The sequence below is a fragment of the Podarcis melisellensis genome (assembly GCF_964234715.1).
Source record: "Podarcis melisellensis genome assembly, chromosome: 10".
NCBI classification, from domain to species: domain Eukaryota; kingdom Metazoa; phylum Chordata; class Lepidosauria; order Squamata; family Lacertidae; genus Podarcis; species Podarcis melisellensis.
In genome coordinates this window covers 67,607,179-67,634,337 of record NC_138542.1, presented here as the reverse complement: position 1 = coordinate 67,634,337, position 27,159 = coordinate 67,607,179, and the positions used below count along the sequence as shown (strand labels likewise).

At 43.9% G+C, this 27,159-nt stretch overlaps 1 protein-coding gene across 1 annotated transcript; it reads right to left on the bottom strand.

The window, feature by feature from the left end:
- Positions 1-10,012: 10,012 nt before the first annotated feature.
- CTSO (cathepsin O) lies at positions 10,013-26,001 on the bottom strand. Its single transcript, XM_081927379.1, has 8 exons — positions 25,693-26,001; positions 21,612-21,720; positions 19,889-20,028; positions 17,124-17,291; positions 15,684-15,805; positions 12,589-12,752; positions 11,601-11,693; positions 10,013-10,095 (listed from the first exon to the last, which is right to left on the bottom strand). Exons 1-8 carry the CDS (start codon positions 25,822-25,824, stop codon positions 10,061-10,063), a joined length of 963 nt encoding a protein of 320 aa, XP_081783505.1. The 5' UTR covers positions 25,825-26,001; the 3' UTR covers positions 10,013-10,060.
- Positions 26,002-27,159: the final 1,158 nt, after the last annotated feature.

Below are 27,159 nucleotides of genomic sequence, written 5' to 3'. Positions count from 1 at the left end.
TCCCACATGGTTTTTTCCTCTTCTGGGGCCGATTGGTAAATTTTTTCAAAGTCAATGTTGGCAGGGAGTTGTATACCTTGGAATTCCCCCACCTTCCACAAAAGCACGCAGAAGCCGCATGCTCTTTAAAGAGCGTGCCGCTCTTGGGGGCTTTTCCCCGAGGAGGGACAAGGGACTGACAAGGTCATTCAGAAAATAAAAGCTTGCACGTTTTTTAAAAGTTACAAACAAGAAAATAAAAACATTGCTTAGTATAGCTAACTAAAACATACTCACAACATTAACAGTTCAAAGTATAGTAATGCAAAAAGGTTTCTCCACTGGTCCCACGCCCTCAGGCAAGGTAATTCACGTAGCATAGGATTTGCATGACAAGATGGTCTGCATTTTGCATCTCAATTCCCTGAAGTTTTATCCCATAGAATCCCATGTGGAGACAAAACTTAGGGGCCAATCCGTTCTTTAGATTAATTAGCAATTCGCCAATGGCTGCATGCGGAGACAATAATTCCCGATTGATAGGAGACTTGACAGCTGAACTCCGTATATTTGCAGAGGCCTTGGTGATCAAAGCCTCCCCTTTCATTCCCAGAGACACACCAGACTCTTCTAAGCTACAAATTACCTGATAGCCTTTTCACACCATTCCACATCTGTGACTCCCAACTGTCAGAATTTACAAATCAGATAACATCTTTCTTCCTGCCCAGAGGAGGGGATTGAGGAGGCAATTTGATTCACACCTCTAAAGACAAGAAGTCTGCAATTAAAAGAACCAGATACACATTCCCAGAATTCTACAGTTTTGACTCTCCCACAATGCTTCTCTCCTGCATGAACCAAAGATAGATAGATAGATAGATAGATAGATAGATAGATAGATGATAGATAGATAGATAGATAGATAGATAGATAGATAGATAATACTTTATTCGGCTATAAACCCACAAGGTAAAACCAATCAATAAATAAAATAGCATTTTACATTCTAAAATATCAACTAAAATATTTCAACGCATAATCTCCTTCACATTACATACAATCTCTAGATGTACCGTATTGTGGCCATGAAGATAAAGATGGTACATAGAGTTTACTAGATTTTTAATAGTCATGCAGCATTCCATGAAGTCTTTTATATGAAAGAACTGAAATCAGGAATCTGGCAACCTGTAATGTTCTATAAGAGTCAATGTCCTGGAGTAGATAGGCTAGATGTAATTCAGGTGGTTTAGCAACAGTTTCCAAAACGATTGAACTCAGAATCCTTGATCAGGGAACAATATATAAAGGACAATTAAACAAGATATGATAAAGGGATTCTATTGGTTTGTTGTCACATGCGCATAAAACAGAGGTTTTACCGTTAGAAAATCTATTGCTCAGCACATTTGAGGGGAACACATTAAATCTGGCTCTAACAAATGCAAATCTTTGCGACGCAACCGATAAGGTAGACAGATATTGAGGTATCTGGGACATAGATGTAATGCCCTGATTTATCGGGGAACATGTACCTCCACCTGTAGTAAGATTTTGTTGCAAGTCAACCTCCTCCAATCTTTGTTTGATGACCTTTTTAGCTGTAATTAGATCTAAATTTAGTATATCGGAAGGAGAGATTCCATAAGACAACAGTTTGGAATGGATTTTTGTTGCCCATGGGCTGGTGAATTCATCTCTCCAAAGGCACTGAATAAGATGGTAATTAGGCAATTTATGCCAAAGGGACAGCCAATAATTAAAGGCATGTCTCCACATCAGAATCTCTAAGGAGGGGGTCTTAAGTTCTAAGTGAATAGCAGAGTTGCTTACACAGGAGGGTAGTTTCAAAAGGCGTCTGAGAAAAAGATTTTGCAATGTCACCAGAGGCATGAGGTTTACAAAAGCGCTCCATAAAGGGACCGCATAGGCCATAGTTGCAACCACTTTTGCACTATAAACTTTTAAGGCGGATGGAACATGCATAGCCCCCTCAGTAAAGATGAAGCGTAATAGAGCGTAGATAAGGGCGTTACCCTTATTTTGTAAGTATGTGATATGCGCTTTCCATCCCATATTATACTGGAAGTAAATTCCTAGATATTGAAATTTGTAGACTTGTTCAATTGGCTTCCCCCCGAGTTCCCACCTATACAATTTACGACTCCTGGAAAAAATTAGGACTTTAGATTTGGAATGGTTAATAGTAAGTAAATTTGTTTGGCAATATAACGCGAAAATCTTAAAGGCCCTCCTCAAACCGATTCTTGAATATGAAAGGATCACCACATCGTCAGCGTACAATAATAAGGGGCAGCGATAGTCTGCAAGCCTGGGTGCATGAATTGGTGGTTTGGGCCTCAGCTAGGGGAGTTCTCATGTCACTAATATAGAGGTTAAAGAGAATAGGGGGCAAGGATGCACCCTTGTCGTACCCCCTTATTTATTGGTACAGAGTTTGTGAGATCGCCCTCAGGTATTAACCTCACCCTAGCGGCCGTCCCTTCATGTAATTTGATCATAAGCCACAACAGCCTTTTATCTATGCCCCACTTTGCCAATTTTTCCCATAACAGCTATCTAGAGATACTGTCAAAAGCCGCCTTCAGGTCTATAAAAGCGGCACATAGAAGACCATGAGTGGGGGAAGAATACTTCCGCGCCAAAAGATATAGAATTATTGCATGGTCAATAGAAGCACGATTTGGTCTAAACCCGGTCTGTTCATGGCCTATCAGATTGGAATCTTCGGCCCATTGGGTTAGTCTGGTTAGCAGGAAGCGAGTATAGATTTTTCCGATGATTGATAATAAACTAATGTTACGATAGTTTCCTGGGTCCTCTGGTGGTCCTTTTTTATATATATGAATTATGATGGACTCCTTCCATGATCTAGGTATCTGGCCCGTGGCATTGATTGCATCAAAGATTTTTGCAAGAATTTTGGCCCACCATGCTGGGTGTTGTTTAATAGCTTCCGCCGGGATCAGATCGGGCCCTGGGGCTTTATCAGTTTTCAGTTTAGCAATTAAATCTACTATTTCCTCCGGGTCAGTATCCGGCCATATGGGCAAGTGACTTGAAAGAGTATCAGAATGAATGTTAGAGATATCTGTCTGGGAGAAATATTTTCTTAGAAATTGTTCCCATGTCGGGGCTGGTATAACCGTCAATGGGTATTTCCTCGATCTTTTGTTGATTAAATTCCAAAAACCACGAGAGCTGCGAAGCTTAGAGGCAGCAATCAGCGCTTGCCAACGTCTTAGCTGCCACTCATGCTTGGCTGACTTCTGTGCCTGTTTGTAAGCAATTTTGGCCTGCAAGTACTCTGGGGGAAGAGTTTCAGCTCCAGAAGATTTATATCTGTTGTAGATACAACAGAGAGAGAGTCTAGCTTGCTTACATTTGGAATCAAACCAAGGTGCACCAAACCTGGGTTGATCTCGGTTAACCAGGTGAGCCGGCGAAGCTAGTTAAATCTACAGCGAGGTGGGAGAACCACTCCAGTGTCCTATTTGGTTCAGACAACTCCGCCACTGAAACAATAAGGGATTCGGAGATATTCCTCTGGAAGAATTCTGCATATTTTGGGGCCTGTTTCATAGACCATTTAATGCTTCTTACTTGAGCTGCGGCATTTAAACCTACATGAATTGGGTGTGAACCACTAACCGGGTGCCAGTCAAGCGTTAGCTTGGCCACTAGAGGTAGGTGGTCACTGGATTGTACATTGTCTACTTTGAAATAAAAGAATAGATCTTCTGAAAATAGAAGAATAGGTCTTCTGAAATAAAAGAATAGGTCTTCTGAAAATAGGTCTTCTGAAACTAGAAGGTAGTTTAGGACACTATTTGATGTTGTGCCCAAATGAGTGAATTCTCCTGGCACGTCCGGAGGGCAGTTGCCATTCAAAATGTTCAAATTCATACGAATGGCCAATTGATAAAGAAGGACTCCCGCCTCATTCACTCTCATGTTGTGATGGCCTGGGATTCCGATTCAGAGGCTGAACCAGAGGAATCCCAGCCTGCACAGGAGTCCCCGCCTCCAGGGCCGGCTGAACTGGGGCAAGGCCTGGATTCTGAGGAGCCTGCACCTGTGTCAGATCCTCAGGAGCAGGCACCAGGTGAAACCATTCTGGCCCCAGAGGTGCTTGAGGACTCAGTGTCTACAAGTGAGCCTCCTCTGGGGCCCAGTAACCCTTCGGCCTCTCCTGAACTGCAGAGGCTTAGGGCAGAGAGGCGAAGGGAACTGGTTGCTCCCAGGAGGAGTGCTCGCCTTAAGGCAAGAGGAGGCGGGGCTCCTGGGGGCCAGGACCGCCCCTGGCCTTAGAAGAAGATAAAGGTCAGTCAGCCCGGTCCCAGGTTGCGGGAGCAACGTCGTTGTTGGCTTCAGACCTTCCAGCGTTCCTGTTCCCCGCCCGGCTCCCTGTTTCGGACCTCGCCTCTCATCTGGTGAACTCTGACTACGATCACGGTACCTTCCCCCCGGGACCAGCACACATGTCCTTAGATCTTCTTGATGTAAAAGGGATTAAATCAGATTTTGGGTAGGGGGGAGATACCCACCACTTGGCCTTAATTATCCCATCCCAATTGGCGGCTGTACGTGCATTAAAGTCATCACCCATTATCGATGGAATATTAGGGTACATAACATAGCATGCCAATAAATGATCTTCCAGAGAATCCCATCTGTAATGGAGGTCCGATATAAGACCACATGGAGGAAGATAAACATTGGTGATTAATAGTGAGAATTTTTCGCTTGAAATCAAGCCTGTAAAGGCAAAAGGAGGAAAAGTCTGAACTAGCGAGAGTTTAGCACTCATTTTAAGCGATATGGCGATTGCAAGACCACCTCTAGACCGGCCACCTTTTTGGGAGGGACTAGCTGGAAGTGATATCAGTTCAAAGCCATTTATATCTATTTTATCTTCTTCCCATGTTTCTCGCAAAAGGATTATCTGAAAAGAGTTTATATAGGACAGAAATTCGGGATCTAATCTTTTCCTTTTCCAGCCAGCAATGTTCCAACTTAGGACTGCTATCTGGGGACTTCTGTGTTGTTCTTTTAACAGTCAAAATGGAGGAGGGGCAGACTCTCTGGAAAAGACAGAAGATGTAACAAAAAAACCAGTTATTTTACATTGGGAAGATGGTAACTGTGAGGAGCCCTCCAAATTAAAATTTTTAACAATTTGGTTCAACTGTTGGAACAACGTGGATGATCTACTAGAAGTAGACCCCTGAACAGGAAGTCTCTTCATTTCAAAATTCTTTGTACAACTTGACAGAGAAATACCCAGAGAGGGAGAAATGAAGTCCGTCGGAGGAAACCCTCTAGCAGATTTATCATCAGACATTAGGATGATTTTATTGATGCGTCCCATCGGGTCTTCAATCGTTTCCGACGACGGGTCCCGAAGTGTAACATTCGCATTTTCCTTTAAAGAAGGTAGTTGAGGGGACATCACGAGGGTGGGAATTGCAGAAAACTCTCTCAGGGGCATCACTTGTGGACTACTTCTATATCTGGTCGAAACTGGAGAAGATTCTAGCTCTGGCATAGATGAGTGAGTTAAAGAGGGATTTGAGTCAAGCAGGGAAATCATAATTTCGTCCTTAGGTGTGTTGGTCGATGGATGTAGATGAAGGTTAAGTGAGGATGGCAGAGCCTGGTCATCTCGTGATATAGCACTAGAGGCAGAAACAACTTGAAGATTTGAGTCTTGCAGGATGGCTTTTGTTTTCAAAGTGGGGCTGAGCTGAAGAAGGTCGACCACTTCTGTCCGGTGAGCCCAAGTGGGGTTATTTGAAACATCGTTAGTATCTTCCCTTCTGTGTTGGACTTGCAAAAGCTGAGATTTAAGCGTGTCAAATCTTTGCATCATCACTGACTGTTCTTTCGGAGGGGGGGCTCTGAATGAATCAATAAGTTCCCTTTCATCAAGGGCAGTCTGCAGGTTTTCGTCCTCATATATGGCTGTTTGAGAGGGTATGGAGTTTGGTCGAGAATGGCACGCTGCAGAATCATCGCAGTGGGGCCTGACAGTATTTTGAAGTAAGGCAGAGTCTCTTGTCCTAATGTCCTCACCGCCAGGGCACCTATTTAGAAGGGGTTTGATCTTGCTATCTGCAAAAACCCTTGTTGCTACGATATCGGCCATGGACAAAAGCATTTTCCGCCTAACAATAATAGATGGTATCTTTTCAGAGTGGAACGCAAGTATCACCTTCAAGAAGTTGGTCTGCCGGAACAGGGGCATCACAGCATATAGGTCAATCTGGTGTTTCTTAATTTTTAAAAGTTTGCTTAAACAGTCTTTAGCCCCTTCTAGCGATGACCATCTTCCTATTTCTGACCTGACAGAAAGGCAACTTTTCTTGGGTTGCAGAGTTAATATCTGATTATTCAATTGGGAATTTAAGATATATTTAATTTTAGTCTCCTTTATTTTATCTGAATTGGGGGGAGGCAATAAGTTTTTGACCTCACAAACTGAAGATTGTGTTGTTGATTCAAGTTTTTCGACTTTCAGCAGAATATTGGATAATTGTGAAGATACCTCATCCAGCCTTTTAAAGATACAGTGAAGGGTCTTAATTACTAAGTGTAACTGCTCACAACTGGGGAACTCTCCCATATCAGATGTTAAACCATCTTCCTGTGATGAGAGTTTTTCTTTTGTATTCTCCTTTACAGGCTTTACTTTTGAAAAATTTTGAGTCATCAGAATTGGAGTGGCTTCTAAATCAATTAGAGGTAGGAAGCGATTTTGGGTTTCCACCGCAAAGCAATGCTCGGCATGGTCACTCCCTCTTCTATTCCGGTGTGGCACCTTGATAGTTTTGGTTTAGGGGATGATAGGGGCTCGTCAAAGTCTGTCAAGCATTTGTTCTGACCCATACTTTCCTCAGGCCAAGGATTATACGATTCTTAAAATAACATAACACTTAACACACAAATAAGATAGTTAAGACCACCAGAAGATGGCACCGTGGGTGAAAGCTCCTTGGATGGATACTAATAGTGAAGTTTTCCTCTCCACTACGGTAAAATCCACTTACAACATCAGTCTTTCGTAGACACCTCGCACCCAGTTTGCAGAAGCTTCTTACAAGGGAAGTATTGAAATGTGACAGCCTCAAGATGTCTAGGGGGTAGGGTGCCAATTGTCCTGGCTCCACTGGCCTCTCTCAGCCCTCTATGACAGCAGCCTGGGCACAAACAATGTCTTATCCAGGATTTAAACACCACACAGCGTCTTCCTCTTAAGCCCTCTCTCCAATTAAGATAATGGCGGTCTCTTCTCTTTTAGCAGCCAAGGCCGGCCCGCTGATAAGAGAGAAACAAGGAGCAGTCTGTAGCAGGGCCAAATCTCTCAGCAGCAATTAGCTGCAGCAATTATAAAATGCTTCAAAGACTGACTGGGTCAGTTAAGATAAAATATAAAAGATTAAGATTAAAAGAAATCCGAAGAGCACCGGTAAGCGCGTTTTACCTCAGCGCCATGTTGAGCTTCCGGCTCCTGCATGAACCAAAGTTTTAACATACTATGATTTTCCAATATCACTACTCTAGTGAATCTGAGTCTGTAGTGCATAGTACCTTTCAGATAGTGTGCTATGCGCTTGAGAGCTTTCCAATCCTGAACAGTAGGATAGTTAGCGTGTCTGCTAAGCAGATTAGTGTTTACAGCTATATCGGGTCTTGAACATCTGGCAATGAAATTCAGTTTGCCTAGTATGCATCTGTACAATGTAGTGTCAGAAAATGCTACCCAAGTATCATCTACCTGGAAACCTGTTACCATCGGTGTGTCCACAGGATTTGCATCAACCATGGTTAACACATCAGCAATTTTTTGAAATTGGTGTACCAAAAAATCACCTGCCTGGTTTCTTTCTACTTCAGAGAAAGATAGTTGGATACCTCACCAAGATCCTTCATGTCAAAGTGCTCTCGCAGCTGAGCTAGGGTGCTTTGGTACAAAGCCTGATTCTTCCAAAAAAAGATCATCAATAAAGCATACACAATAAAGTTTGTTCTGCCCCTCCTCTTTGACAAACACACATGGATCAGCTTTGCCTTGGTGAAAACCTAGAGAAAACAATGTCTCTGTTAGTTTTGTGTTCCAACACCTGGCACTCTGTTTGAGACCATATAGGGATTTTTGTAGCTTGCAGACCATTCCTTTCTTTACCTTCACTCCATCAGGTGAAAACATGTAATTCTCCTCCCCCAGAACCCTGTACGAAACAGCTGTGTTCATGTCGTGATGTGAAACGTGAAGCTTTTCTTCTGTAGCAATCTTGAGCGTAAGTCTAATGCTCTCATACTTGACGGTGGGTGAGTAGGTCTCGTGGTAGTCCAGTCCTGGTACCTGTGAAAAACCTCTGGTGACCAATCTGGCTTTGTGTCTTCCTACCTTGCCATTCTGATCAGTCTTGGCCTTAAAGACCCATTTGCTGTCAACCAGCTTCATCCCTGGTACTATTGGAACCAGCTCCCAGGTCTTGTTCCTTTCTAAGGAATCAAGTTCAGCCTTCATGGCTTTTAGCCATGGCTCTGCATGCTTTGAGGTTAACTCCTGGACCTCCTGGAAGCTTGAAGGTTCCCACACCTTCTCTGAGCTACTAACAGCAGCAGTTGCTGTTTTAGCAAACTCATCAGCATACCTCTTTGGAGGTTTGCCCTTTGTGGCCCTTTCAGATCTGCATACTAGATGCAAGTCAAGTTCAAGTTCAAGTTTATTAAATTTGTGAGGTCCATGCCTTTACACAAAATACCATAAAACATTATTAAAAGATAAACAATAAAATTATAAAAATAAGCTAAAATTCAAGCCTTGCTGTCCTAGCAAGGAAACTACCCCCAAAAACCCCACCATTCAAGAAAGAAGATACAGCAACAGGTTAGGAGAGCAATGGGAGGGACCTCCCCTTTTCATCCAGGAACCATACTCTAGTTTTCATAGCCTTCACCACAAAGACCGCTACCACGTGAGAAATCCGTGGATCAGCGTCCACCAGTAAAAACTTTACTTGGTCCTCAGAGTTGACTATTGATTTGGGAATGGTTTGTAACATCGCATCCCTGAAGGCCGAATAGATGGGACAATACAACATGTAATGTGTGAGATCCTCTTTGGTTCTCATATGACAAGGACATATACGCTGCTCTACTGGGATTTTAGATGCAAGTCTTAAGCACTCATCTCCTCTTTCTTAGGAGAATGGTGGCCAATGGTGAACAGTGGTTCTTCCAATTCAGTGTCAGACCCACCAGATGGTCTGAGTGAGGCCTTCACGCTCTTGTAGTCTGCTGTGTCATCGCTGTCACTGACATCAGCACTAGCAATGCCCACTGAACTGGAATTCGAACCCTGATCATCATCCTCAGTTTCCTCTGCTTCTTCAGCTTCAGGGTGACTCTGGAAAATCCCCACATTGTCCCCCCACTTAGCATTGTACTGAACACTCCTGGTAAACCATACCGTCTTTGTGTCAGTCATTAGCACTTTGTATAAGGTCCGTATAGTTAAAGCTATGGTTTTCCCAGTAGTGATGTATGGAAGCGAGAGCTGGACCATAAAGAAGGCTGATCACCGAAGAATTGATGCTTTTGAATTCTGGTGCTGGAGGAGACTCTTGAGAGTCCCATGGACTGCAAGAAGATCAAACCTCTCCATTCTGAAGGAAACCAGCCCTGAGTGCTCACTGGAAGGACAGATCCTGAAGCTGAGGCTCCAAGACTTTGGCCACCTCATGAGAAGAGAAGTTTTTATGATGGATGCAAATTAAAAAGTGGGTAAAAAAAAATCTTTATCAATCCAGCCAAGCTATGGTCTTGTTTTAATCACAACTGTGTGTTAAGGCTAATCCAGGCTAGAGTGTTATTCTTGGGAAGGGACTTGTGGGCATTCTGACGGCAACAAACAGAAGAATCCCCTTCCAGCAAGTGCCATAAAACATTTTTGGGGGGAACTTGATATCTGCCTTGCAGCGTATTCTAGACCATCAACTAGTTAGTGTTTGAAATGTCTGTCACCGATTCTGCGTTCAGAGCAACCGCTTCACACAAACACGGCAGAAACTTCATCAGCAATGCCTAGGAGGCAACGAGATCAACGTTAACCACTGGATCATTGAAGAAGAAGAAGAAGAGTTTGGATTTGATATCCCGCCTTTCACTCCCCTTCAGGAGTCTCAAAGCGGCTAACATTCTCCTTTCCCTTCCTCCCCCACAACAAACACTCTGTGAGGTGAGTGGGGCTGAGAGACTTCACAGAAGTGTGACTGGCCCAAGGTCACCCAGCCGCTGCATGTGGAGGAGCGGAGACGCGAACCCGGTTCCCCAGATTAGAGGCTACCGCTCTTAACCACTACACCACACTGGCTCTCCAAATCCTTTACAAAGGAAAGTATTATTGCACATCATCTCTTACTCCTTGGCTCCTGTTAAGTTGTGGGTTGACATAGCAGACGACACAGCGATTTCTCCAGAGCAGCTCTTTACTTGTAAGCTGGACAGAACTGAACAGCAAACAGCTCAGCCGGCCTGCTTTTATAGGCAGACGGCTGTCAACATTGTAGCAACAACAACCCAGAGTTTCCCGCCTAAAATAACTGACGTGGACCTGAGTGAAAACTATCTACAGTATCCCCCTGCTGGCCCAGGGTGAAACTTCACTACATAACAGCTCCCATGCTGTACCAATATTACTGAACACCCTTTCATTTTAGACCACAAATACTGCCAGGAAGGAATGGGAGAGGGTCCTAGCAGAGTAGCTTTGATCACTGCATTAGAAGTGAGTGATGGCCGGCCTCAGAGGAATAAGTAGTGCTTTAACTGTCTCTATACTTGAGCTTCCTTCCCCTCAGCTTTTTTACTACGAAGTAACTAAGTTGCTCTAGGGACGCAGGTGGCACTGTGGGTTAAACTACAGAGCCTAGGACTTGTTGATCGGCAGGTCGGCGGTTCGAATCCCTGCGACGGGGTGAGCTCCCGTTGCTCGGTCCCTGCTCCTGCCAACCTAGCAGTTCGAAAGCACATCAAAGTACAAGTAGATAAATAGGTGCCACTCCGGCGGGAAGGTAAACGGCGTTTCCGTGCGCTGCTCTGGTTCACCAGAAGCGGCTTAGTCCTGCTGGCCACATGACCCGGAAGCTGTACGCCGGCTTCCTCGGCCAGTAAAGCGAGATGAGCGCCGCAACCCCAGAGTCAGCCACAACTGGACCTAATGGTCAGGAGTCCCTTTACCCTTTACCTAAATAAGTTGCCCAGGAACCATTTGTTTTTATGGGGTATTTTGTTGAAAGGTTCCAGAAGGCCTGCAGACGCCATTTTGGTAATCAAAATAACCCCAAGCTAATTGGTCGTTGTTGCACAAATGAGCTCATATACGTTTATATTTTCTTGCTTTGATAATATGCTAATAGGCTTGCTTTGATGCTGCGCTTATCTTCATCCTGGGATGGTAACGTTGAGAGGAGGAATGTAAAATGCATCTACCTGAAGTTTCAAAAAGCCTCTCAAAATAGGGGCATGAAAGAACGCATACGGAGGCCTAAATGTGAAGGATCAACTGCAGTGCCTTTTCCTCAACTTACCACAGATATTGGACCCTATCTTAATGCGAACGTAGCCGTCTATTCCCCACGAAGTGCCCCAGGAATTTCGAACAATCCAATAAGGAATGCTACCTGTAAAATAATTTCAGTAAGTTTTGTTTTGTTTTGTTTAGGACATCTTCGGCAAACTTTAATGCCTTTTCTTGGGCAGACACGGAGAGACTTAAAAGCAGAGCCACAAAACAGAATCTGGATTCTTTACGAAGAATCTGGCTTAGCTAGCACATAGTACTTCAATATGCAGAAGTATGTGTTAAATTGTATTGATGCAATTCACCAGGGGTTCTTAACCTGGAGGTTAATGGACCCCTAGGTGATTCCATGAAGGACTTCAGGGCATCTGTGAACCAGACGGGGGTGGGGAGAGGCTGGGATCCATCTTGGGCAGGCTGGCTGAAGGCTGGCTGCAATGCTGTGGGGCCAAATCCCTCTTTAAATGACCATGCTGTAAGATCTGGACTGCCTCCATGCACACTGAAGGTGTGAATAGGTGAAAAAGAATATTTCTTAAAGCTACAGTAGTTCTCAAAAGGAACACAGACCTTGGGTGATTGTCTGGGACCCAGGCTTTTGCCGCCACTTGGCAGAGAGAGGGGGAGGCACCCAACTTTTGTTATGGTTTGTTGCACAATGAAATCTTTATTAAAACTATTTAAAAAGGAAAAGGAAATGCATGCCACAATAACACCCCGAACTTTACTCCTGCAATTTTCTGAGGTAACGGTTTCAAATGCTCCCCCCCCCCGAACCAATTAACACAGAAATGAGCACTAAAGTTCTACTCTGTTCCACTAGATTATGGCTTTCTTGTCTTGTGAAAGCTGAGATAAAATGCTGAAATTAACAATTGGGGAAACGTCAGGTGAACGGAATAAACCGCCATGTGAACACAGACATGTTTGGGATGGCACTAATATTCTCAGAACTGCTACCTTAATAATCATTTAATTGGGGGTTGAAAACTCACCTGTCGTATCATAACCAGTAACTATAACAGCGTGATTTGCTTCTCCACTGGAGCAGTGATACTGGATGATGCCCCCAAGATAATCTTGCCAGCTGATTGCGTCTACAATTACTGGCAAAGGCCCATATTTAACTAGCATCCTCATCATTTCATCTTCATGGCCACTGCAAGGTAAGAAGAATAGTTCCAGTCCCTCAGGGTCAGAATTCAGTCTAGCATCAAAATAGTTCGAAACCAACCAACTGCTGAGCACCTTTTGTTTGGCAGGTATCTGGCCCCTTAGGTTGCAGAAGTCAGTCTATAGTACAGGAAATGAACTTGCTGTACTAAGCAGAATTTATTCAGAGTAGTATTGGTATGTTGGGGCCGCCATACCTCTGGAGTTTCCTGGAGACATTCAGGACTTGTCCGTCAAACAGTGTCTGAGCGGAACTGTTAAAATTATCCAGGGAAACCTGAGTGTATGGCAACCCTTCTCAGAAGTGTCCAGGCAACTTTTGTGTCCAGATTTTCACTTTTTGAAATAGGGCAACCCTATTTATGTTATTTTACAGCTTCTGAAACTGGCAATTTCAACAAGGGTGGTTTCAATGAAGAACTCTTTCATGGTTTTGTGTATCATGCTACTTGGGAACCGCCCTCACAGTAAGCCAGCCTTTAGAGAAGTCTATTCATCTGACAAGAATCACATTTTGTGCCATGACCTTATTTTTTCCTCACACTGGGGAACAAAATTTTTTTTGCATTGACACCTGCAGTTGTTATAACCTAATTTCGACGTGCTGGTTTCATATCTGAAGTGGAGTTTTTTTCTGTAAAATCTAGGTTTTTTTCAATTCATGTTTTTCACTTTTCACCGTAATCTTTGTTTTTCACAATGCAAGAATTCAATATTTTATTAAACACATAGCCAAAGTAGTACAATATGAGTATAAATGTAAGTGACTTATATAGCATTGAACATGACATGTATAGCATTGAAAATGACGTGTATATCTATGTACGGTTGGAGGTATGCAAAAAATTGTATTACCTTGGGATACACAGTATACTGGGGAACAATTTTTTCCCCATTTTCTTTAGCATGAGAATTTTCAACTGTTCTTATATGTTCTTTGAATGCTGATTTCAAATCTGAAATCGATTTTCATGTACATGCTATAGTTATCTTTCAATTTCCGACTTTTGCTGATATGTCATATTTACACTGGGGATAAGCGGACACGTTGATCTACCCTAACCACATGGTAATTATTGTTTTGCAAACTTACTTTTTCTTTATTTTTACAGTTTTGTAAGCTAAATATTTGTATTTTTCAGATCGGACCACTTCTTCGCCAGTGTTATTGCTAGAATAGTACTTGTGGTGCTCAGTTTGCTGTGGGAAGACATCTTGCCAGTAGACACACCTCTTCCCACCCTCCAATCTGCCCACCCTCCAATCTGCAAAGATTATCTCCCCTTCCACCCTGCCCATGGATGCCTTTCCCCAATGGAGATAAACCAGCTGGATACCACTCTTGATTTCTATAGCTATTTGTAAACCATTCTACCATCCCTATTTATTCTGATGATGATTCACAAACCTCCCCCCTCCCTGTAGAACCCAGTTAAATAACCTCAAGTAAAGAACTATCTGCTTTTAACACAAGTTGTACTCCATGGCACTGTTTGTTCAGGTCAAGTGAGAAAAGCAGGGCACGCATTGCAAAAGAAACACAAGCAGTACAAGCCCAGTCATGGAAGTTAAAAACACTTTCTGTGCATCCTCTTGCATTGACAAGACATCCTGCTCTGCATTCGGAAGGGAAATGAGAACTGTGGACGCATTTGCTGCACCAGGGGTCAAAGTCTCTCTCTACCTGGAATGTCAACATTCATGTATGATCTTTGAAACTCCAGAAGGGAGGCAGGATTTAGCAAGGTTCAACAAACTGCTGCTGAATACTATAAAAGACGATACAATACGATAATCTTTATTGTCATTGTTCCATACAGAACAACGAAATTGAAAAAAATCTACATCAGACATTCAAAAACCAACAAGCCTGCTATCCCAGCCTGGTTAGCCCCCCAAAAACTCTGATACACCATAATTAAATATAATATACTCCCACAGAGACTACCTTACACTGCGTTTAAAACCAAAATCGCATTTGGATAGATACTGTTTCTCAGGCGGCTAGTCCTAGTCTTTATAACTCTGTACCTTCTTCCAGAAGGCAGAAGCTGAAAGAGATCCTTTCTGCAGCTTTCTTATGGCACCTGGAAGCATAGATTTGATCCAAGGTGGGAAGAGTGCACCCAATTATTCTCCCTGCAGTCTTTACAACCTTGGACAGCATTGTTTTTTCTCTGACCGTGCAGCTCCTGAACCACACACATAGACGAGAGGCATGTTTTCTTAAGAACGTCTGTTATGATAGTTTCCATGTTTTCTTAAAGCAAACATGTTTGCATCTGTAGCATGCATGCTCAGTAGGTAGAAATACGATAAGCTGGAATCCTCTGGATGTTATTGGACTCTCAACTCATGCCACCTCTGCAGCTAGCATGGCTATTTGTCAGTGACTATGGGAGCTGTAGGGACGCAGGTGGCGCTGTGGGCTAAACCACAGAGCCTAGGACTTGCCAATCAGAAGGTCGGCAGTTTGAATCCCCACAATGGGGTGAGCTCCCGTTGCTCGGTCCCTGCTCCTGCCAACCTAGCAGTTTGAAAGCACACCAGTGCAAGTAGATAAATAGGTACCGCTCTGGCGGGAAGGTAAACGACGTTTCCATGTGCTGCTCTGGTTCGCCAGAAGCAGCTTAGTCATGCTGGCCACATGACCTGGAAGCTGTACACTGGCTCCCTCAGCCAATAAACCGAGATGAGCGCCGCAACCCCAGAGTTGGCCACGACTGGTCCTAATGGCCAGGGGGCCCTTTACCTTTGCCTCTATGGGAGCTGTACTTTCGGCAGCACCCAGAAGGCGATAGATTTCCCACATGTGCAGTACTGAAGAGGTTTATAACTGTAGTAGTCACTTGGAATGTGAATCTACTGGGCTAGTTGGGGGGGGGAGGACCCTGTGAAAATACTCACTGGTTGTTACCTTAGATCATAAGAGGTATAGCCTGTGATTGAGACTCCAAAATCAGAACGGCTGAAGTAATGGCACATTCCTGTTTCAGCTTTAAAAGAATACTCCGCATCTCTCACCAGTTTCACGCGTGTCTGCAAGAAGACGAATCAAACGAGTTGCTTGTGATTAAATAACAACACTTTTTTGTGCTATTGAAAGTTTCTTTGGTCACGCCAGAGTCTGTACTCCTTAAATTATTTTATTTACTTCCTAAAATGTATATATCGCTTGATTTAAAATAAATAAATAAAAGTCAGCACCTTATAAGAATAAAACAATAAAATTATCAGTAGGAACAGTTGAAAGCAATTATTTTAAACGTTCAAAAATAATTAAAACCAATGAGGAACTAAAAGTGAATTAAAACACATGTCAACATTCTACGGGTCCAGCTAGGTTTTTCTAAACAAATATGTTTTTAGCGGGTGCAGTGGAGGCTCCTGCGTGTTGTCAATAGGCAGGGAGTTCCAAAGTAACTGCTGCAATAAAAGGTTGATTTCTTACAAATAACCCAGGGTTGCCAGTGAAAATTTGGAAAGAAAAGTTGTTGAGCTTTTTTTGGCAAAATCGCAAAACAAATGCCATTTTTGAGCTGTTATTATAGAAAATTGGCAAAAATGGCACTGCCAAGAGCAGGAAGATGAGAGCCCACTAGCCGTACTCTAGATCTCAACTTATGTCAGGGTGGGAGAAATATTGCCTCAACGGATGTGACATGATGAGCAGATGCTGGAGCAGGACCATCTACAGTGGTACCTCTGGTTCAGAACTTAATTCGTTTCAGAGGTCCGTTCTTAACCTGAAACCGTTCTTAACCTGAGGTACCACTTTAGCTAATGGGGCCTCCTGCTGCCGCCACACAATTTCTGTTCTCATTCTGAGGTAAAGTTCGTAGCCCAAGCTACTAAGCAGAGGTTAGCAGAGTCTGTAACCTGAAGTGTCTGTAACCCGAGATACCACTGTATTGCCCATCTTGCCTGACTTATGACAGCCCTGGAGATATCTAATTGGCAAAAGTTGGAAACAATACAGTCATATCTCATGTTATGTTTGCTTCATGTTACGTTTTTTCAGGTTGCGTCCCGTGGTGACCTGGAAGTACCAGAAAGGGTTACTTCCGGGTTTCACCGCATGCGCAGAAGCGCTAAATCACGCTTCGTGCATGCGCGCAAGTGCCAAATTGCGCCACGCACCTGCACAGATACGGCGCTTCAGGTTGCGGGCTTTTCATGTTGCGAATGGGCATCTGGAACGGATCCCGTTCGCAACCAGAGTTACCACTGTATTTGGGACCACGCAACCTTTGATCTACTACAAGAGGGGCGTGTTTTTCAAGTCTGAGATTTGCCTTCTCTTTACCCAACACTGTCACATGTTAACGGAGCCTGTGGGTTTGTAAGAAATGAATACCTGATTCAGCCAACTCAGCGCAGTAACCGTTGAGCCACCGCCGCAGCCCTTATTCTCGTATGAACAGTCGATAACCTGCTGCACGCTGAGGTTCTCCAAAACGTTCCCTTTAATTGCGTACGCGGACTCTACTGCACTGACAACGCTGAAAGCCCAACAGCCGCCACACTGGAAAAGATGGGTGGTAGATTACAACAGGAAGCGTAAAGATGAATGTAAAACAAACATTTCACACAGAAATTTATAGGCTAAAAACTCCCCTAGCAAAATTAATGGATATGGAACAGTTAAATACAAACAAAAGTCATCAGATCAGTGGCTGTTAAAATAAAGGATCAAGATTGGAACTGTCGTATTTGGACTAACTAAGAGTATTGGAGCAGGACGAAATAAGAACATCATTCCCTGAAATCCAGAACATGGGAAGTCATTCAAAATTGTTTAATTTGGTATTGGATAATTGGCTTTTTAATCGTATTATAATTTGGTATTGTATTAATGTGCCTTTTGTTGGATTGTTATAAATGAAAATTAATTTAAAAATTATTTAGAAAAAGAAAAACAATCGTCATTAGTTGCCCTTCATACTTTTCCCCCACAAATTTATTTCAAAATAGCCTGTTTTTCACATAGTTCCATACAGATAGTGTTTTATCCTGCGGTGTTGCTCAAGGTAAGGCTTCCATCAGTGGAACAGGGAAGGAAGCAATTTTCAAGCATTTCCTGTGCTCCTGTGCTTCCATATATCTGTTCTAGAGGGCCCCCTCCCCGCAAAAAACTTTCCAGAGCAGATTTAGGGTGGCTTTGTGACTGTATGAGGATGACTGAAAAGCCTTACTGCCAGCTGAGCAACACCCATTGCGTTAATAAGGACACATTTCTCAGTTATACGGTAATCTGTCTTGCAGTCCTTTCCAGATTTGCATTTCCCATCTATTTTCAGCAGCTGTAGACAGACATGGTTGGATTTAAAAAAAAAATACGGCAAGTGCAGAGGCTTTAACTCGGCTTTTCTACTACCTGTAATGAAAAGGCCAGTTCATATCAACCAGAGAAATGGTGCTATAAACATGCACCACTGCCGTGTCAACAATGCAGATGTATTCTCATCTCAAAAGGGCACTGGAGCCCTCATTGCATTATCTTTTCTTTCTTTCTCTTTGCCAATTTATTGTTTTTTTCCAAATTTTAAACAAATCACTGCCGAATTAAATCAAATTTAATACAAACAAGATGACCTCCCACTCTTCGTCCTAAATGTGTCCCTGTTTCCCCCCTTTGCTGCTTAATAGTACTCACTTATCTCTGGTTCACAATCCATTCCTGATGTTAAACTCCCATTATTCAACAGCTGTTGATTTATCAATTCCTACTCGTACATTTACCGAACGATACTGTATACCCTTAAAGAACAAAAAAGGTTGCACATCCCCCTATCTACCGTATTTTTCGCCCTATAGGACACACTTTTTCCCCTCCAAAAATGAAGGGGAAATGTGTGTGCGTCCTATGGGGCGAATGCAGGCTTTCGCTGAAGCCTGGAGAGCAAGAGGGGTCGATGCGCACCGACCCCTCTCGCTCTCCAGGCTTCAGGAAGCTATCCGTATGCCGTGGGATAGCTGCGTGAAGTTGCGCAGCTCTCCCACGGCTTTTGGAGAGCTGCCTGCACCCCGAAGCCTGGGGGCGTGCTGAGCTCACCGCCCCCCAGGCTTCGGGCTTTGCGCCGCTCTCCCACGGCTTGTGGAGAGCTGCCTGTTCTGGGGGCTGGGGTAAGGGGAAGCCCTTTATTTCCCCCCCAAAAAACTAGGTGCGCCCTATGGGCCGAAAAATACGGTATTTTAAAACATTACTGTCAGAGCCACCCGTGTGGTCCCAGCTCACAAGAGACCCAACTCCAATCCGGTTTATTTACAGAAAGTCTTTATTGAAGATCATGGTTGCGTTTACACTCCATCTTTGTGACTCTACGTCTGTACCGTTAGATCGCTGAAGTACCCTCTGAATCTGTCCCGCCTCGGCACCAATTTAAGAGGCTTGTGCTGGACCACCTCTTCCTCTCTTTCCTTTTCCGCAGGGTCTTTCTGCCCCCCTGGGTTCCCCCTCGCCGGGACTCGCCCGAGGCTGAATCCTCTGACGCCTCCGCCCCCCTCCTTCTCGCTTTGGGGCCGGGCTCCTCCCCAGGGCTCTCCTCACTTCCGCGCGCCTCTACATTTGAACTTGGCGCGCGTACGTTGCTTCTGACCTTTCTCTCGACTGCTACACTGCTCCCGGTGCTACTCTCCACCCCTTCCGGCTGAGCGTCCTGCTCCGATCTTCTCCCCCTGTCTCCTTCACGCTCTGCTCCCTCTGACACCCTGGTAACTCCACCCCCTTCACTCCGTTCCGGCTGAGAAGCTGGCTCCTGTGTCCTACTCCTACTGAGGCTTCTCCCTTCGCTCCCCTGCTCCTCCCTGCTTCCCCCTTGGCCCCCCTTTGGTCTGACCAGGGGGGCTCCCTTCTGGGAGTCCTCTGACTCACTGGACAAACTCATGGACGACCTTTGGTCATCGTCATCCTCCTCCTCATCTCTCTGGGATTCTTCCCCCTCGCTCTCTGTCTCCTCCCCCATCTGCTCTTCTCTCCCTGAAACCCTGACAATTACTTATTATTTCTGTGTTAATTTCCCTTTCTTCTTATCATCTTGCCTCATTATATTACCTTAAGGTTGCTGGAGTTTTGAGGGAAGCCAGTCCAAAATTAGGCGGAAAATCAACTGTGGAACTTACCGCTTCTTGATTCCTCACGCTGGTAACGACATTCTTGTCCCTCCAATCAAACTTCGCTGGTAAGGGTGTTTCTGTGCCTTCTAGGCTCGTTCCCGGCATATACTTGGGAACTTTAAAAAGTCTACTTTGTAAGTAAGTAGCTTTAAAATAAAACAAAGCAAAAGTTCTGTTATTTTCTAGTTTTGATTACAGCCAGTTCAGAGACATTGTTTCTAAAAACCAAACACTTGCATTTTTCCAGTCATTATGATTTATAAAATGTAGATACTGCCCTTCATCCAAGGATCCTATGATTTACACAGTACAGAAACGCAAAAATAAATCACATCATAATGACAGAACAATCCCCCCCCCCCAGTTTAAAACACCAAAGGCCTGGGATAATCATATAATGATAAAATTGTAGAGTTGGAAGGGGCCAGGTGGATCGTTAGTCTACCTGCCTGCAGTGCAGGAATATTTTGCCCAACATGGGACTTGAACCCACTAACCTGAGATTAAGAGTCTCATGCTGAAGGCAGCCCTGTTTAAAAAGGTAAAGGGACCCCTGACCATTAGGTCCAGTCGTGGCCGACTCTGGGGTTGTGCCACTCATCTTGCTTTATTGGCCAAGGGAGCCGGCGTACAGCTTCCGGGTCATGTGGCCAGCATGACTAAGCCGCTTCTGGCGAACCAGAGCAGCGCACGGAAACGCCACTTACCTTCCCGCCGGAGTGGTACCTATTTATCTACTTGCACTTTGACGTGCTTTCGAACTGCTAGGTTGGCAGGAGCAGGGACTGAGCAACGGGAGCTCACCCCGTCGCGGGGATTCGAACAGCCGACCTTCTGATAGGCAAGCCCTAGGCTCTGTGGTTTAACCCACAGCGCCACCCACGTCCCTAGCCCTGTTTAGGGAAGCTTTTCATATTTAATGCTGTATCGTTTTTAACACTTGATTGGGAGCCGCCCAGAGTGGCTGGGGAAACTCAGCCAGATGGGCGAGGTATAAAGAATTTATTATTATTATTATTATTATTATTATTATTATTATTATTATTATTTATTTCTGCAAAGGTCTGGACTGCTCATTCTCAGGTGTACCCAAGACCCCGAGATATAAAACTATGAAGGGAAAAGATCCTGCTAGAGAAAGGGATGGTTAAATGAAATAAACTGAGAAAGGGATGATTAATAGCCGCAAAAGTAATAATCGCCATAGCAACATGCATAATGAAACATTCTGACAGGTTGAAGCTCAGAGAGTCTGAAATTTAGGGAGACCATAGGTCTTCTCAAGACAAAAACGAGCACTTTAGTCCTGCTTAGCTTAGCATGATGTTCAGGCACACCAAATCATATCAAAAGGATGTCAAAATAGCTTGCACTGAAGATAAGGCAAGGCCTCAGTCCAGTATACCTGAAGGAGCGTCTCTACCCCCATCATTCTGCCCGGACACTGAGGTCCAGCGTCAAGGGCCTTCTTGGTAGTGGCGCCCGCCCTGTGGAACACCCTCCCACCAGATGCCAAAGAGAACAACAACTACCAGACTTTTAGAAGACATCAGAAGGCAGCCCTGTTTAGGGAAGCCTTTAATGTTTAATAGACTTTTGTATTTTAATATTTTGTTGGAAGCCACCCAAAGTGGCTGAGGAAACCCAGCAAGATAGGTGGGGGAAAAATAATATATTATTATTATTATTTGCAAAAGCATTAAATATTTTGTAATGTAATATCCTGTACCTCTAAATTCTTCAGGAAACAAGTGGGAGAATTTGTTTATTCCATAGACAGCAGTAGCGTTGTCGCTAGATGATAAGGAATTCAAATGCTTGATTCTCTTAATGCTTTCCTGAAAAAACACACGAAAGCATAATTACACTGTTGAAATGTAATGAAGTCTGTCTGTATGTTTGTTGGACGCCGTCTTGTACACCTCCTTCCGGCAACTCCTGCAGTCAAGCTAGTGCCCAATGTCTTGTTCTGCTTTCCTTTGGACCACATCAGAGAGGCGGAGATGGGGATCTTACCATCTTATCAGCCCAAGACCTGCAGACAAACTGCCCAGGTTTGCGCCCAGAGAGGTCACTTGGGTTTTTCCCACCCCTCTTTTTGTTATTGTTATTTTGTTTTTTATAATATTTTGCTGTTATTCCATCTGGCCCTGGGGATTTCCCTACTTTTGTTTGATTTATTGCCTCAATTACTTCTTGAACTGAATTTTCTATATTTAATACCCTCATTTGATCCTCTGTTATCTTTGATAATTCACTATTTTTAATATAGTTTTCTATCCTGTTTGAATCTTCAGTTCTTTCTCTGTAAAGATCAGTAAAATATTTTACAAAAGCCTCCCTTATTTCTTTTGGTTTCTCAGTTATCCTACCATTAAGCTTTATTCGATTCACATAGTTATTTTGTTTACTTTTTATCAATTGCCATACCAAAGGTTTCCCTGTTTTATTGGCGTTTTCAAAAAAATTTGGTTTTTTTAATTTTCCATGCTATTTCGTCACTAATTACCATAGAATATTGTGACTCCATTGTCTCTCAAGACAGAAACATGACAACAATAACTAGGCAGAGGCCTGTCAACAAACCTGGATGGTACCTCTGCTGTTTCCCAAGTGTTTCCTTGGGATCAAAAATACAAGTTACATGGGGGGGAGTAATGGAATATAAGAGATTTATCTGAGAATTAGCAATCCGCATTAGTAGTTGTTATGTGTGTGTAGCTTCGTTTTATGGCCCAACATTTATACAGTGGTACCTCTGGTTGCGAATGGGATCCGTTCCGGAGCCCCGTTCTGAACATGAGCAGAACGCGTGCGCGGGTCACGACTCGCCGCTTCTGCGCATGCACGTGACGTCATTTTGAGCGTCTGTGCATGCGCGAGTGGCGAAACCCAGAAGTAACCCTTTCCTGTACTTCCATGTCGCCGCAGGACACACCCTGAAAAGACGTAACCTGAACCAAACGTAACAACTGGTATGACTGTATCAGTGATGGGGAAAACTGTGGCCTACTAGGTGTTTGACTCCAGTACGCAATAGCCTTGCCCAACATGGCCAACAATCAGGGATGATGGAAGTGTCTGCCTAGGGTACCTGGAGGCCACAAGGTTGGGCGCCCACTTTGTACTATCAGCTGGCGATAATACCTGCCCTCTTTTGACTTGCCACATTGACCTGTAACAACTGTGGAGCACCACAGTTAACCAAATAAGGTGCTTCTTCCCATACAGGTACAGTCATACCTCGGGTTGCGAACGTGATCTGTGCGGGAGGCACATTCGCAGCCCACAGTGTTCGCAGCCTGAAGCGCTGTGTCTTTGCATGCGCATGATGTGATTTGGCACTTCTGCGCATGCACGTGACATCATTTTGTGCTTCTGTGCATGCGCGAGTGCCGAAACCCAGAAGTAACCCGTTCCAGTACTTCTGGGTTCGGAGCAGTCCGCAACCCAAAAACGTGCAACCTGCAGCGTTCGTAACCCGAGGTATGACTGTATCTTCCATTAAATCATCAATGGCAGTGGGTTCATTCACATCTTTTCTCTCCATTTCTAGGTACAGGTATGGGCTTTCCAGGTCTGTTTCTGAGCGTTTCCCCCCCCCTTATTATTATTATTATTTTTGGTCATACAAAAGCTGCTCAATTCTACTGAAAACCCAAATTGCTGTTTGCTCCAAATCTTGGGAACTTAACCTGCAGGCACTTCTGGAGAAATGTTGGACTGTGCTACAGAGAATGGATTTCATTTCACTTTTCTCTCATCTCTCTTTATTTGGAGTCTTACCGGCACCCATCCCTTAATTTTTCCTACATTCTCTTCTTTCTTCATCCACACAGCTTTCTGTTTGCATATAGGCACATTTCATTTAACGTGCCTTAAGTGTGCCTTACGCCATAATCGCAGCATATCCAAGTGTCTCTATTTTCCAGGGATGTCCCTGATTTAGAGAAGCCGTCCTGGTTTCTGATTTGATCCTGGAATGTCCCACTTTTCCTTAGGATGTCCCTATTTTTATTGGAGAAATGTTGGAGGGTATGGAGTTTTCTGACCCCCCCCCAGCCATCTGAAGGCAATCCTGTATAGGGAAGTTTTTTTTAGTGTTTTAATGTTTTTTATGTTTAATATAAAAAAAATTAAACATTAAAAAACACTGGGCAACCCAGTAAGATGTGTGGGGTATAAATTGTAAAATTATCATTATGGAATGGGACGTCCAATTTTCACTGGAGAAATGTTGGAGGGGATGTAATCAGTTACATGCAATTAACGTAAACAGTGATGGTACAATGGGGTTTTCCCCCACTGGTTCACAACCACCAGGTGCCAAGAGGGACTCTCAAAGCTCAATGATTCCACTTCCACAAGATTACTTGTTGAACTTAAAAAATGCTAAACACACAAACATTTGGGTTTTTTATGCCAAGACAGGAATTAGCTGAACAGCACCAACCTACCACAAGGACCCACAATTTCTGAGCAATTCCCTGTTCGTCTATGTTGCAGCCAAATCAGCAGAGAATTTCATAGCTCACCAAATTAGTATGGCATACAGTGGTACCTCAGGTTAAGTACTTAATTCATTCCAGAGGTCCGTTCTTAACCTGAAACTGTTCTTAACCTGAAGCACCACTTTAGCTAATGGGGCCTCCTGCTGCTGCCGCGCTGCCGGAGCCCAATTTCTGTTCTCACCCTGAAGCAAAGTTCTTAACCTGAAGCACTATTTCTGGGTTAGCAGAGTCTGTAACCTGAAGCGTATGTAACCCAAGGTACCACTATAATAAACTTTCACCAACAACAGCCCCACTTTCAGGATTTAGGCTTTCAAGTCTGACATCTTGTGGTGAAGATGAGGAGTACAAAAACAATCCACTTTGATTTATTCACTGAAAAATATTTGTTGGAAATAGTCTCCTAAGCATCTGCTGTTCACTGCTTGTCAATTTCACAGGGGGAAACATCTTTGAAACTGGGCTTATTCTTCTTCCTCCAACTGCACATCAAAATCCACTTTTCCTGTATGTCTTTCTCCTTAACCCCTTAAACTCCAAGCCAGCTACACACGACCATTTTTCTCCCTCTGCACCCTTTGTTTTCCCACCCCTCTTTTTGTTATTTTATTTTATTTTGTTATTTTATTTCCTCCAACCTTTTAAACGGCAATGGTGCCACAGTAAACAAGACACGTAACTTTTGTATGAACTCCCAGCTGAATAAGAAGCTAATGGTATCAATGAGAAGCAGCGCTGGACGTTATTATTATTATTATTATTATTATTATTATTATTATTATTATTATTATTATTTATATGATACATGTTATATATTTTATTATATAATAATTCAATATCTACACCTCGCATTATCCAAAGATCCCAGGGTAGGATACAGCATTAAGAACATAATTTAAAGAGCAGACTTGGGGATCTGGAAGGGGGTGGTCGCCAACGAAGCTTTACTCGAGAGTAGACCCATTGAAATCCATGTCTGGGATTCAATTGGGTCCATTAATTCCAGCGGGGTCGGCTCGGGAGTAAATTGTGCGGCAGATGCACCCCATACGCTTAAAGCGCACGACTCCCCAGCACCCCAAAATCCTGGGACCTGTAACCCCACCCACCCCATATCTGATGCCCGGTATTTATTTTTTGAGGGGAGAGGGAGAAGCCATATGCTTTAAATATGTGTTGGATACGCGCGTGTGCCTTGGCTGCGCCGCCACATTTGGGACTTAGGATGGAGATCTCGCCTCCAGCAGCGCGCAAGGACTCCTGCCGGCCTCTCCCTCTCCTCTCCCCGCTCGCACCTACCTGCAAGGCGGCTTCCTCCGTCCCCTCGCTGCCCCTGGGATGGAAGGATCCGGGATGCCTGGATCCGGGATGCCGACCCTCTCCGGCTCCCAGGAGGGGCAGCAAGAAGGAGAGGAGAAGCCACGGCTTCATGGAGAGCCTCTCCGGAAGAGCTGCGCCCTGGCGCCGCTGGGTTTTCTGCAGGACTCGTTTTTTCCTTTCGCTTTGCTGGCTCCTCCTCCTCCCCAGAGAAAAAGCCTCAAAGAAGACTTTTACGCTTCTGAGCCCTCCAGCTGCCTTCGGCTCGGCTCTTTTGTTCCACTTGTCGCTGCAGAAAGCACTTTTGAGTGGTCCCTCCGGGAGGGAGGGATAAGAGGCGTCGCCTCCAGCCTTGCAACTTGGCAAAACTTGTCACTGCAAAAAAACCAACCGTGGCTCTCATTCTCAAGGTGAATCTTTGCCTTCCCCTCTTTTGGACCTTGGGCTCTCCTTCCTTGGAGATTTTAAATAAATAATAATAATAAAATAAATAATAATAATAATAATAATAATAATAATAATAATAATAATAATAATAATAAAATTTTTATTTATACCCCGCCCTCCCCAGCATAGCTGTCAACTTTCAGATTTGAAAATAATATTTCAAAATATCCCACTTGGATCCCGGGAGGAAGCTTTTGATTTCACCCAGACTCTCTCTATGACAGACCCTTATTACTCTAGTTACAGGTAGGTAGCTGTGTTGGTGCAATGACAAACCTAGACAGCATCTTAAAAAGCAGAGACATCACCTTGCCAACAAAGGTCTGTATAGTTAAACCTATGGTTTTCCCAGTAGTGATGTATGGAAGTGAGAGCTGGACCATAAAGAAGGCTGATCGCCGAAGAATGGATGCTTTTGAATTATGGTCTGGAGGAGACTCTTGAGAGTCCCATGGACTGCAAGAAGATCAAACCTATCCATTCTGAAGGAAATCAGCCCTGAGTGCTCACTGCAAGGACAGATCCTGAAGCTGAGGCTCCAATACTTTGGCCACCTCATGAGAAGAGAAAGGAAAAGACCCTGATGTTGGGAAAGATGGAGGGCACAAGGAGAAGGGGACGACAGAGGACGAGATGGTGGGACAGTGTTCTCGAAGAGACCAGCAGGAGTTTGACCAAACTGCGGGAGGCAGTGGAAGACAGGAGTGCCTGGCGTGCTCTGGTCCATGGGGGTCACGAAGAGTTGGACATGACTAAACGACTAAACAGCTAAACAACAACAACAACAAAGCTATGTTGGTCTGCCGTAGTCAAAATAAAATAAAATAACAAAAATCCTTCCAGTAGCACCTTAGAGACCAACTAAGTTAGTTATTGGTATGAGCTTTCGTGTGCATGCACACTTTTTCAGATACTCTATTTCTTATTTACTGCATTTGTATCCCAAGGTAGATTACCCAGGTGTTTAGAAACGTTGGCGGGAATTTTAATCTGTTAATATTT

Coding starts and splice junctions, on each gene's coding strand:
- CTSO (XM_081927379.1), bottom strand. CDS start 25,824: ATGAAGCCGTGGCTTCTCCTCTCCTTCTTGCTGCCCCTCCTGGGAGCC. Junction 20,029..21,611: donor GTTTCCTGAAGAATTTAGAG/GTACAGGATATT, acceptor TTTATTTTAAAG/CTACTTACTTACAAAGTAGA. Junction 17,292..19,888: donor GCGTGAGGAATCAAGAAGCG/GTAAGTTCCACA, acceptor CATCTTTTCCAG/TGTGGCGGCTGTTGGGCTTT.